Genomic DNA, 12,904 nt, shown 5'->3' with positions numbered 1-12,904 from the left:
GACTTTTTGTCAGGGCAGACTTTGTACTTTGTTCAGCTGTTCCTGTTAAAATAGCAACAGAGGACAATCTCTCATGTAGGTTTCCTTTTTATGAATGTTATTTTTTATCTGTGTGTGGTTGGCAGAGAAGCAGCTTGTTGATGTTTGTGTGAGAATGTGTAAACAGCTCACACACCCTCCAACAGAAAACACTGAGTGTGCCAGCAGCTCGCCTGCCAGCCCCCACCCCCCACACACACCCCCACCCCTTCATCCTCTGTCCAATTATTGCCACACCTGACAGACTGCTATAATTGATTGTGCTGAAGGAATTAAGGCGGCTGCTTCTGATGCGCTAGGTGCTTAAGTTCACGTCTTCAGACACATTAATATGGAAATCCCTGTAAACTAAATGATATTTGTCCCTCTTTTTATGCAAATGTTTTGCAGCTGAACCAGTTATCACTTTGATGTTTTGCTTGGGAGGGCTTTAGTTTGGACTACATTTTCTTCACGGAGTGTACTGCTACCAATTACACTCTGCAGTGGAGATAAAGTCCCTCTAACCTTTATTACAAAGGCCTTTAATGTTGCTCTGCTGTAGGCCTTCTTCCCCACTCTCTGGTATTTAAGGAGCATTTGTGCTTTAACTAAGCTCACATGAGGCTTAGCGCTTTTTATTAAGAGCCTGCACACCATTTTTAGTGCCCCTAAAAGTGATCATAACATGAAGTTTTATAGGGTTTTTGATGACTAAATATCGAGCTCAAAGAGTCCATATTCAGTTTATGAACAAACAGTTCAGCTGCAGCCACGGCAACTTTATTTATAACAGACGTTTAAGTAGCATAGGAATCAAAGGGCTTCAGACAAGCAGAATGATTTATTATATTTATCTGAGTGCTGTTTGACTGTAAATACTTCTCTGTCCAAACCTAAACTGACTGTGTTGTGCCTTTTTGGATGTGTATAAAAGTTTCATTTATCAAAATCAGATCCTCACTGATTCTGTCAGAAGGTCTGAATATGTAACTTATCAATAAGGTTTCAGTGCTGTGAGTCATTTACATCAAATTTCTCGCTAAGAGGATTGTGGTAGGATCACCGAAGGTAAACTTAAAGGATAGTCCAACTTTTTAAATATCCACTTTGGCTATATTTGGCAGGTCCAGACTTAGTGATGTCCATCTTCAAGCTATACTGAGGGTTCCAACCATAGACTGTTTAAAATATGGACATAATACAACATCACCAGTCTGTTCCTGAAACAGTGAAATGAAGCCAGTTGTCGGATGCGGCCATATTGGATATGACACAGACTTTGAGCTTCCTTTCTGACAGCACCAAGGCGCCCGCCAGTCATGTGAGCTGAGCTGTGTCCCTGATTGGACAATCAGACAATCATGATATCTTTTAACTGCAGATCAAGAAAAAATACACCCCCCCCCGTACAGTGTGTGCAGATAATGAAATAAGTCTTTCAGACCCAAGCTGTTTTTTGAAGCAGGCTGTAAATGTATTTTAATGCCGTAAAAGCCCATTTTTATGCTTGGTGTGTATGAGGTTTCTTTTCAATGAACAGTAACTTCTAGTACCTCTGCATTTATTTTTCTAAACCGGATGTTGCCCCTTGTTGTAAACTGCCACCCTCCTTTAGAGCAAATGTGGCACAGCTGTTTGAGAAGAAGTGCTCTCAGGTGTAGGGATGTCCCGGTACAGATTATTTGGCTTCCTATCTGATCCGATCTCTTCATGATATGTTTTGTCAATACTGATCCGATACCGATCTCCTCACTCACAGTGCTAAGTTGGTCCTGATTGTGTAACAAAATCCGATGCTCTCCCATCCTCCAAAAATAGCCATGTTGGGCGCTGATGCAGATCAGCATATCAATTTTTTTTAAAGATTTTTTACATTTTTCTGTGAAACACCTGAAGTGGTCCCTTTGTGACAAGATTGGATGGTCAGCAGCCCTTAGGTTTTTGCGTTTGAGACCCCTGATACAGAGATATCAGCAAAAATAGCCGATGGGAAAAAAAAACAAACAAACAAAACTAATAAGAGCCATTTGGATCTGAATATAAGTCTGAGTATCTCTCCTTTGAAAAGATGTTAAAATATCGGCTTAGTCTTGCAGTCTCAACAGACACCATGTTAACCTGACCTGACAACCAAGGAAATTGCTGTATCTGATTACTCACTAAACAGCATGACATCATTTCTTTATTGATTGATCATCAAAAAATGAGCGAGAACACATTGGAGTACAGTACTCCATCTCAGTGCTCAGTGACAGTGTGATTTCTGGGATTGTCAGATCACCTGTGTTCAGTCCCACTGTATTTTCTGCCTGTTGGAGCACAGGGAACTGTTGTGGCTCTGAGGGTAGGATGTTCAATTGTTTTTTTTTTTTTTATTATTATTATTATTTTATTTTTTATATTTATTTATTTTTTGATACATCTCTTTTTTGTGTTCATAAAAGTTGTTAGCGTAGCTACAGCTGTAAACAAAAAAGAAAAATCAAAGAACTGTTATTGTTGTATGCATTGTTCAATTGAGCTGAAAAAAAGAAGTTAAAAAAAAGAAGAATGTTCAATCGGAGCTGAAATGTTACAGTAGCTCATACAGCTGTTATCACACAGATGAACAGGCAGACAGACGTTAAAGGAGACAGAGTTAACGGTCCATGTACAGGAATTTTCAGTCATATTGTAAATGCAGGAAATAAGATGCTGCCCATCACACCAATCACAGGGCTTATAGTCAACATAGTCTTTATTTGTAATTATAAACTTAGCACAAAAAGTTAAGTCTTGTACATTATGTATTTGTTGTAACAAGTCCTCTATGCAATAAATCTTTTTACTCTTGGTAAGTGTTGAGTGAATAAAACCAACACAAAATGAGAGCTAAGAAGAAAACAAATAAATTTTCCATCAAACACAATTTTTCTTGCAACCTTTTCTAAGTTTAATTTGAGGGAGGTGAGTGTCAGGCCTCTCTGTATAAACAGGGATTTCCAAATTGAGGCGTCAGTGCACCACCAAAATATGGTCCTGGATAATCCTTGCAGTAACTTCACTCTTATTTCTCATATGTGTCTTTATTGGGTTGTTGTCACCGCTCTGTTTCTTTTGGAACCCTGAGGATCTCAGATCACCACGCCGTCTGATTCTGTGACCTATTAATTTTATTTCATTCAGCTCATTACTCGCTCTGCTTGAGGTGAGTGTAAATTGAGCTTTTAATCACCATCACCTTATGTTGTCATAAAATTTTATGATCCAACAAACTTACCTGAATGCGCACGGGTCATGTCCTGCACGGGGGATCAGCACCGCTCAAAGGTGCATAGAGAAGAGGAGAGAAGCCTGCAGACAGTTTGACTCTGTTTGAGGTGAGGATGATGCTCCTCTGCAGTGTGACTGCTGGAGCTCTGCTGCTGAGGATGTATGTGTGTGCATGTGTGTGTGTGTGTGTGTGTGTGTGTGTGTAGTGCAGGCCCGGGCTGCTGGTAGGGATTGGTTGGGTCTTATCTTGATGGGATGGTTTGACAGGTACTGCATCACATTAAAGGCCTTACCAATCTTCCCTGTCACATCCAGCAGGAGGCTCACAGATAGGGCAAACCCCTCCTTTATTTTCTCTCCCCTTACCCGCGTTGATACACAACATATTGAATTTTCTTCAGGTTTCAAAGACAAAATAAAGACAGAAAAGTACATGTGCAAGATCGTTCACTTTGTTTCAGACAGACACAACACACAGACCCCAAAGCCACCTCCTCTGGATTCACCCTGTGTCTATTTCTGAATCTGAGTCTCCTGTGCAGCTAGAAATCCAAATCAAATTTAACAGAAGCATTTTCTCAGCTTTTGTTGACACATTTTCTGTGGTAAGATCTTCAGTTTGTGTGCTTCAGGAGTGTGAAAACAGAAGCATTTGGTGGTTGTGTCCGCATTATTGACCTACTGCTGTTGTTGTTTTATGATTCTAATTGTTACCTTTATTGAAATGAACCCAAACAAGAACCATTTTCACTGATGGATTCATTGTTTTGAGGTTCAGACTTGAGCTTTCATGTCTTCATATTTGTTGATTATATCTTAGTGTTACAGTAGGTGAGGCTGTAAAATAACGCAGACAGTGTGGAAGGTCCAAACTGTGGATTTATTACCTTATATTCAAACAATTGAAAATTCAAACAGTCTGAAGTCAAAGTCTTCACCGTTTTCAGACCAAGAACTCCCTTACTGATGGAAAGATGGAGCAGGGACCCCCTACTGTATGTAGGCATTCTATTTTAAAATGTGTTTTATATTGAACCTGGCCTAGTGCCATGTATAGATGTACATTGTTATTGTGCATTTAATACTAAGCTATCCAGGAAATACACAGGTTCATATGTTTATACTTTCATTTGAAATATTTATGAGGTAAAGTGAAAATATTTAGAAAATTTTCCTCATTAACCAAAAATGTCATGGACCCTCTACAGTACCTCCAAGGACCCCTTAGGAGCCACTGACCCCTTGTTGAATACCTCTGGTCTAAAGTAAACAAATGTTTGAGCTATACATATGGAAAAAAAATGTCAGAATATTCACATATGCCCTGAAAGTAGTCAGAGTGCCTTCAGGAGAGGACACCCAGACCAAGTTCAGGGGTAAGACCCATGATTGTCTCCTGGCAACCTCTCACCCTGCCATGATTTAATATATCATGTCTGTTTGACAGACCAAAAATATAAGCAAAATCTACAGTGGGTCATTGTCAGATGAATTTATAACTGTAAAGTTTCCCGACCAAGAGAGGAAAAATAATCTGCCAAGTGATTACTGGAATCTCCACAATTAACACAAGAAAAGTTTTCCCTGTCTTTTCTCCTTTAAATGACTTTCCTTAGTCATTTACTCACTTTGCATTCAAACTCGGTCTGTCATCTAGGGAGAAAAAAAAACAACTTTAAAATAAACAAATAGATGCATAAAGCACATGCTTAATAACACACGAGATGTAACAGAGTTTAAACATCATGAAAAAAACAGCACACACTATCACTGCAAATACAACTGCATTTAAATTTCAGTCTCACATAAATTTAAACTGTTGCTTTTCTTCAAATTTACTTTAACCCAATTTTAACCTTATGAGTTTTATAGTTCTGTATCCAGTGAAGTATTTATTTATACAAAATAAATTGCAATTTAAAATTTTATTCTTCTTTTAAAAAATTTAATCATTTTTTTTTTAATGATTATTTGTCATTTCAGTTATTTTAATGTATTTATTTAACACAGTGTAGGGTAGATAATGGCACTGACACAGCAACACTCCTTCTTCAGAGAGAGCTCCTAAATCCAACAAAGTCCACTATCTTACCCGCTGCCTCAGTAGTTCTCAGCAGGTTATCGGCTTCAGCTCGTAGCACTGAAAGCGCCGAGAAGCAGCGTCAGCGTTCAGCCTGAAAGCTACTAAAACACAAGAAAAGACTGCCATAAAAAGCTGAAGGGTTCACTAAGAAGCAAGATTAAAGAGAAACTCAGACTGTTGGTTTTAAAGTCTTGGGTGTCAGGTAGAGTTGAGGTTTAAAGTTTCAGTTTTAAATAGGCTGAAAGTGTCGTCCTGACAGTAATTATTAACTGATGATGTTCTCTGTGGGAGCATCAGATCCTCAGCTTTACATAAAATGTATGAAGGAGCATTTAAAACCATAATGTGACTGCAGACTGTGTGATTCCCATCAAAGAGTATTTATTGTCATGACTCAGAAAATGATCCCCTCCAGTCTCCCTCTTCTCAGATCTTCTTTTTTTAACAGTTGAACACTCTCCTTTTTTCCTTGACTTGCTTAAACAGGTTTAAAGTATAAATGTTTTTGTGACTGTGGTATTATTTTGTTCTCTGATGATCAGGTGGAGTCCACCCAGAGTATGATCCGGATCCTGGGGCTGTCAGCCACACTGCCTAACTATCTGGACGTGGCCACCTTCCTTCACGTCAACCCTTACATCGGCCTCTTCTTCTTCGACAGTCGCTTCAGACCTGTGCCGCTCGGACAGACGTTTGTGGGCATCAAGTCCAACAACAAGGTAAACCAACAGAGACAACGTACATGTATTAATGACACTTATATCTAAAGGTAGAGTCTGCAGGAATTTTTGTTACTTTTTAGTTAACACAACATTCAAACTGGGCTCCACCTCTTTGGCTCAGTGCCAGCAGCAGCACACACATCCACTGCCCTCTAACCGTGACTACACTCAGTAGCCCAGCAACCACCTGTAGCATTGTGTTTTCTATGTGGTAGAGACTCAAGAGCTGTGCACCTGACTTTGCGTGTTGGCACAAGCTAACCCCTTGGTTATTTGAAACATGGTGTCACATGGTTTTCTTCCTCTACACTACGTCCTCTATCATATGTGATAGCGTCTTCTATTCGCTAATCAATACGTAAAGTCACTTGGGCACTGAGTGTGCTGGGATTAGCTGATGTAACCACTCTTACTCTGCCCAGAAATGTCCTGATACAACAGAACATCAACATACAGGCAGAGGAGGGGGTTGAGGCAGACACAGACACTGACACACACGTATAGAGGCCCAGAAATGCCGATTGAGTAGGATTATTCCTTTAAAACATTTTATTTTTCACAAAATTTTGGGGCTTGAAATGTTTTCTTATTTCAAACCACATCACCTGAGTGTTTCTAGTGCCCTGTGTCCTACATGAGACATTCTCACTGTCAGGTGTGTTTGTCACTCCACTCTCAGCTCTCTCATTCAGCAGTAGTTGAACTTTTTGAACACCTACACGTTCATTAGTGACACGTCTCACTCACAGACCAAAGAGACCAGACTTGTATCATCAATTTTGCCAACAGTCAGGGCAAAATAAGTAATCCTTGTGTTTTATTTCTTGGACAATACAGCTTTTTGACTGTAGGCCTGCTGTTAATGCCAGGACAGGATTACCTTCTACAGTTTTTACATTTTCCTTTTAAGATCTCAATTAAAGTATGATATATTAGGCATGCAGAGCATTTTATGACCAACTTTATGGTCACGACACAGGGAAGCAGAGTGATGTGGGACATGTTTAATGACCCGCGGTGCTCATTCTCTGTTTTTTATTTTATAAGTGGTTGCATATTTCTAGTAGCTGTTTCATTCCTGTACATATATATTTGTTGTTTGTTTCTTATATTTCAAAGTTAAAACACAGGGATAATCACTCGCTGAAAGACTTGATTGTGATTGTTTGCAGATCCAGCAGCTTCATGACATGGAGGAAGTTTGCTATAACAAAGTTCTGGAGCAGGTTAAAGCCGGTCATCAGGTACGTACATTGAATCCTACAATTACTTTGACCATTCTCTGCTCTGCAGCCTCCACTGCTGAAATGTTGCACAGCTGTAACTGTTCACAAACAGTAAAAAGGGTCTCAGGGGTCTCTTATGCTCTGTTTCCACCATACACTGTAAAAAATTGGACGTTATATTGCTTGGTTTGGAGTGAGGGCGCCACAAAAACTGCTCCCCCTGGTGGCTGGCTGCGGTATAAGTCCAAAAATCCATCTCTCCAGTCACTCAAGATGGGCTGTGTTCAAACTTTAAAAAATGAATACACCTCGCAGAAATATTTCTCACGTCCGATTTCTGTGGTGATTTGAAGATATCAATTTGGCTGTCTTGCATTCAAGACAGCCAAATGAAGAGTTTTGTTTTTATTAATTATTAGAGGTTTAAAACAAGGTTTTACCCGGCTTCACTCAGATTCTCCCAGAATCCCTCACAGTCTCTACTGCGCAGACTCTGGCTGCACAACTGCTGCCAATGGCGGCGCCTGTGACGGGGGAATTTTGGCTTCAAAACCGTACAATGGTAAATGGTAAATGGTAAATTACTGTATATAGATACAGTCTATGGTCTCCACCAAGCGGTTCAGTTAAGTTTGTCTTGGTACTACACTCATTTTGTGGTTTTTCTATTGAGTAAAACTGGGACAGGTCCCCAAATTACTGAGATGAGCCGCCCCACTTTTTAGGCCCTTTCTAGTAAATAAGTGGTAAATCTCTCTGCCATGTTAAAATCTACACTAAAGATCAGATTAAGAATGTTAAGAAGAAAAACCTCTTTTGTTTAGAAAATAGCGCCACCAAACAGCCTGAAGCTGCTGTTGCGATAAAACTGTGTCACATTTTTCTTCTTCATTGGATTAATTAGGAGGGTACACTATGTCGCGCTGCTATGGCTTTTATGGCTTAATCATCGCTGACATAACTGTCAGCATATAGCTTAAACTCTGCCTACCAAGAAGGGCAGATCCTGTGGAAAACAGGATCGGGCTTTATTGATCCAACCCTTACCAAACTTTACTGATCCATACTGGACTGCTTGGTGGGAACGGGGCTAACTCAACTGGACATTTAGGGAAATGCACTTTTCAGCCCTGGTTCCTGTTTCCTTTTTTAACACAGGATTTTCCTGTTTGCGAAAATAGGTCCAAGGTCAAAAACTCCAGTGTTTATCTCTTTAAGGAGGAATAGTAGCTTTTCAGTTGCATCAAAATCCAAAATAATTTGAAATACATTTAGCGTCTCTCACAACTTTCTCTGAAGAGGAGCTCCTGCTGAAAATATTTTAACGTATACCTTTTTGATGAACAACTGCTTCCTGAAGTCTCATAAGTCTTTATCTCCCCCAGTGTCACCCCCTCCCTCCCCTCCCCTCCTCTCCCTCCGCTCATTCTTCCCTCACTCTGCAGCATCAGTGAGCCTTTTGGGAACGCCAGAGTTGTGAATTCAGACTTTACCGTTTAGCTCCCATCTGCTGCAGGAGTTGAGCTCCCTATTGAGCTCGGTTGTTATCCTGTCTGCATCGTTTTATTTAAGAACCAACACACACACACACACACACACACACACACACACACACACACACACACACACACACACACACACACACACACACACACACACACACACACACACACACACACACACACACACACACACACACACACACATCTCTTCTTGCTTCTTTTTCCGTCTCTGCTGCTCGTTATCTCCCTCAGAGACACACTCTATGTAAGTCTCGCTGTGTCCCCTAAGAACGCAGGACAACTTCTTCTACACCAGCGACTATTTCTTATTCTCTTGTTGAAGTGCAGTCACGGTCCAGACCAGCTGAAAGGTAACGCCACCCGGTCTGCAGCTCCGCACAGGAGGCCTCCATCTCACTCGTATTAAACTGTCAAGAAGAGGCTTCGACAAGTATTAATTTCATCTGGGACGATCTGATGGATGAAGTTTCCTTTATGATTTTCCCTGCGCCCCCCTGCTGGGAAGCATGCTGCCAGGAAGTCGTTTAATAAGCTGTAGAGCCGGGGTTACTGCCGACGAGGCTTCCACACAGCTCAGTGGTGCTGATAAAACACCTCCAACAAACAGTTTTTGCTGTTTTGGTCTCCTCCGACGCTCCGTGTGTGTGCAGCACATACAGCTGCTTCTGGCATGTGTTGTGCAGTTTGGTCAGAAGCAATCCATCATTTCCCAAATTAATCAGAAACTCCTCTTAAACAATACAAACACAGGGTCACAGCAATTCATAAGTTAATAAGAGAAGTTTTACACTCAAGTGGGGTTATTTTATCATTTGTACCTGTTTTTGCAGCAGTTTTTACACATTCTCATATCAGGTTGGAGTGGTTTACAGGTTTAATAACAGCAATGGTTTACAGTTTACAGTTTCATTTAGCAAGCGCTTTTGTCCAAAGCGACGTACAACAAAAGCAAGGATTTAAACAGAAGGAAAACCTAGTTATTTGGCTGCAGGTGCTGCCATTAAGTGCAAGTTCTTTTTTTTTTTTTTTTTTTTTTTTTTTGGGGGGGGGGTTACAATAAACAACAAGCCAACAAACCACAGTTAATTGCTGCAACAGTATACTTCAAACTTCAACAACATTCAGTAGTAGTGCTAAAAAATCACAACAGCTGAGTCTTGGACCTACTGACTCATTCTATCCCTGAGCGTTCCCTTGTCTGAGTTTTCAGACATCTCTTAAAAGTAGAAAGGGACTCTGTGGATCGTATGGAGTTAGGTAATTCATTCCACCATTTGGGAACAACAGAGGAGAAGAGTCTGGCTAGTGATTTGGAGCTGCGCTGGGCTGGGAGCACCAGGCATCTTTCACGAGCAGAGCGGTATCGGTTTCTTCCAAAATAAAAGCAGTTCGAAATTTAAAATAACTGATTTACTTTAAAAACAAAGCAGAAACTGCAGAAACTTCTTCGTGAACCTCTCTTCTAATGTTGTAAACCTCCTAACATGTATGGTTGTGTGTGCCAGGTGATGGTGTTTGTCCACGCTCGTAACGCCACAGTGAGGACGGCCATGGGACTGATCGAGATGGCAAAGAACCACGGAGAGACCTGCTACTTTCAGCCAGAGCAGAGCGCAGACTACGGGCAGTGTGAGAAACAGGTAGAAAAACTCACACACTGTGTTTCTATCTTCTTTTCAGAGGCAGAAAAATTACCAAGAAATCGTAGCAGCTTCTGCGGCCTGATCAGAATGAAGGTTCTCCCATTGTGATCCAGAGAATACAAAGTGAAATATGCTTTCTGTTTGTGATGATTGCACAGGACAGTTGTAAGAGTGTTTGTGAAGAACATTTCTTCAACACAACACTTCTTCAAGATTTGGGGCAAATCACATCAGATTCAAGACTCAAGCTGTATGTCATTCTAGCACACGTTTACACATAATGAGGATCTTACTCTCAACATGCTTCATCTTAAACATATAACGTGAAAAAATATATCTGGCTACAGCACAAGCAGCCAAACATGATTTAAACACTACCTTTATTTTCCTTTTTATGAACAGCTGTTGTTGCCTTGAATGTTACTAATTTGTCTTATTGATGACCCAGTGTTTCAGTAAAAAGCATTAATTAGAGCTGAAAAGTCTTCTCCCGCATCCAGATTTAATTTCATAACTTTAGACTTTATTTGAATGGAATCATCTCACTGTCAAGTCAAGGAGTGTAACTCCCTCATTAGATCCATAACTGTTTTGAAAATACAAAATTCATGCCACAACATTACCGAATTATCCTGACAGCTCTGACCTGAACCTGTCACAGCCCGTTAGCTTTGTGCCTTCACCCACTCTGAAGTTACTCTCCTTCCCTGGAAACTAAACCACCCTAAATGTGAAAGCTTGAAGCTACTGAAATTCAAAGTCGTTGATTTAAGATTTATTTACTGTCAGGTTCAGTCACTCTCTGGTTGATGAAGTGTGTGAGTTTACCCACAGCACTAATTTGACACACGAGTCTGAACATGTCATCAGCCTGCCATTGTTTTTGTGTTCAGTTTGAGTAGTTTACTAATTTGTCATTGGTATGCCATTGATATGGGACCGCTGTAGTCTATGTAATACAGTCTATGGTCCATATTTAAATTATTACCATTAGCAGAGCTTCCACACTGACCCAGCATTTCAACATAATTTCTTTATATAATACTGACATTCCTTTTTCATTCCTTAATACAAAATATATTCAAAGCATCAATTGCACTGGGTTTTTAACCATGAAATACAATAGTATACAATTTTTAAGAATATTTCTATGGGGGTCATCTCAGTGCAGTTGCAGGCATCTAAACTAATGTGATTAGTTGACTTTCTTTACTTTTTTGCATTTAAATAGTTTTCCTTCTCTGCGCTTTTCATTGAAATGGGTCAGATTTTAACTTTAGTGACCTTATTCAGAAAACCCACAGTTTTGAAGTCTAGCAATGGGATGACACATAAAATACAGTGTCTTTATGTGTTTAGAGGGATTATCAGGCTACGTCATCATAAAGATGTGCATGCATCTTGACAGCATAAGCAGCGTTTAGCTCAATTTATTCAGATAAGTTAGCATTTTTTAAACACTAAATTCAACCTGTTATCAGCATAAAAATGTACAGTTGTTCTGTGGTTAGTTTTTAAAAAGGATACTATACAACAGAGACAACGCCTAACATGTTTGACTGTCACAGAGCAACCGGTGTTTGGAGTTAATAGCGGCCATGCTAACTGGTGACTCACAGCCAACAGTATCAGTAACGACCGAGAGTCACCAGTTAACAAGGTCACACTTGACGATGAAACACCAGCAACGTCTACGGGTAAATAATTCACTCTGGACGTAGTTTTCTGGTTCTTTTATTATGAACCAGGTCTCAAACCCATTAGTCTATGTGCTTTTTTTGTCTGGGAGGGTTTCTGAGTTATTGACTCATGTTTACGCTGTTTCACAAATCTGGGAGCTGTTTACCATCTGTAAAAGTGATGATATTTAGTTTAAAAATGCGCTTTTTGGTGGTTATCTCCTCCATGTCAGTTTACAAACCATTTTACTCTGCAGTACTTCTGCACCCAAGTTGTGTGCACACCCGGCATTGATGATAAACAAATAATCCCTCTATACAGTATGGCTGGGGCCCTTCGGCCCTGGGTTACCATTCCCCGAGTATTGTTTAGACTCCGCCTCCATGCTACAAGCCTGCAAACAGACCATAGACAGTAAAATAAATGGACATGGCTTCCGTGATGTCACCCATCTGTCTCTGAAGTAGAGTTTGCGGGAGCCATGTTGGAAGTAAGTCGGGCTTTGAGGCTCCAAACTAACAGCTATAGGACGCCCACCTATCAGTCAGATGAACTGGGCTTCTGACAGGGTAAACTCATCGATATTAATTGTATGACTGCAGTCATACAAAAATTACCCCCCCCCCCCCCCCCCCCCCTTTTTTTTTTTTTTTTTCTGTACCAGGCTTTGTACGTGCTTATTTCTGTTGTGAAAATGTCTTTTTTGGTTTTTCTATGGTTTCTGGTACTTTCTGAGCCAGCCTCAAGTGGACAC

At 40.4% G+C, this 12,904-nt stretch overlaps 1 protein-coding gene across 1 annotated transcript in view; it reads left to right on the top strand.

Moving 5' to 3' along the window:
• The window catches only part of ascc3 (activating signal cointegrator 1 complex subunit 3), a 211,888-nt gene that overhangs the window by 122,237 nt on the left and 76,747 nt on the right, over positions 1 to 12,904 (top strand). The window contains exons 12-14 of the mRNA XM_074683393.1: positions 5,899 to 6,075; positions 7,251 to 7,322; positions 10,333 to 10,467. Of these exons, the coding sequence (XP_074539494.1) occupies positions 5,899 to 6,075; positions 7,251 to 7,322; positions 10,333 to 10,467 (384 nt within the window). The remainder of the gene's footprint in view (positions 1 to 5,898; positions 6,076 to 7,250; positions 7,323 to 10,332; positions 10,468 to 12,904) is intronic.

Source organism: Halichoeres trimaculatus, unplaced genomic scaffold (assembly GCF_033239565.1).
Source record: "Halichoeres trimaculatus isolate MK-OKI-2021-1 unplaced genomic scaffold, fHalTri1.1 fHalTri1_scaffold_12, whole genome shotgun sequence".
Lineage (NCBI taxonomy): Eukaryota > Metazoa > Chordata > Actinopteri > Labriformes > Labridae > Halichoeres > Halichoeres trimaculatus.
The sequence above is the reverse complement of the archived record's forward strand: the minus strand, read 5'-3'. Positions and strand labels throughout refer to the sequence as shown.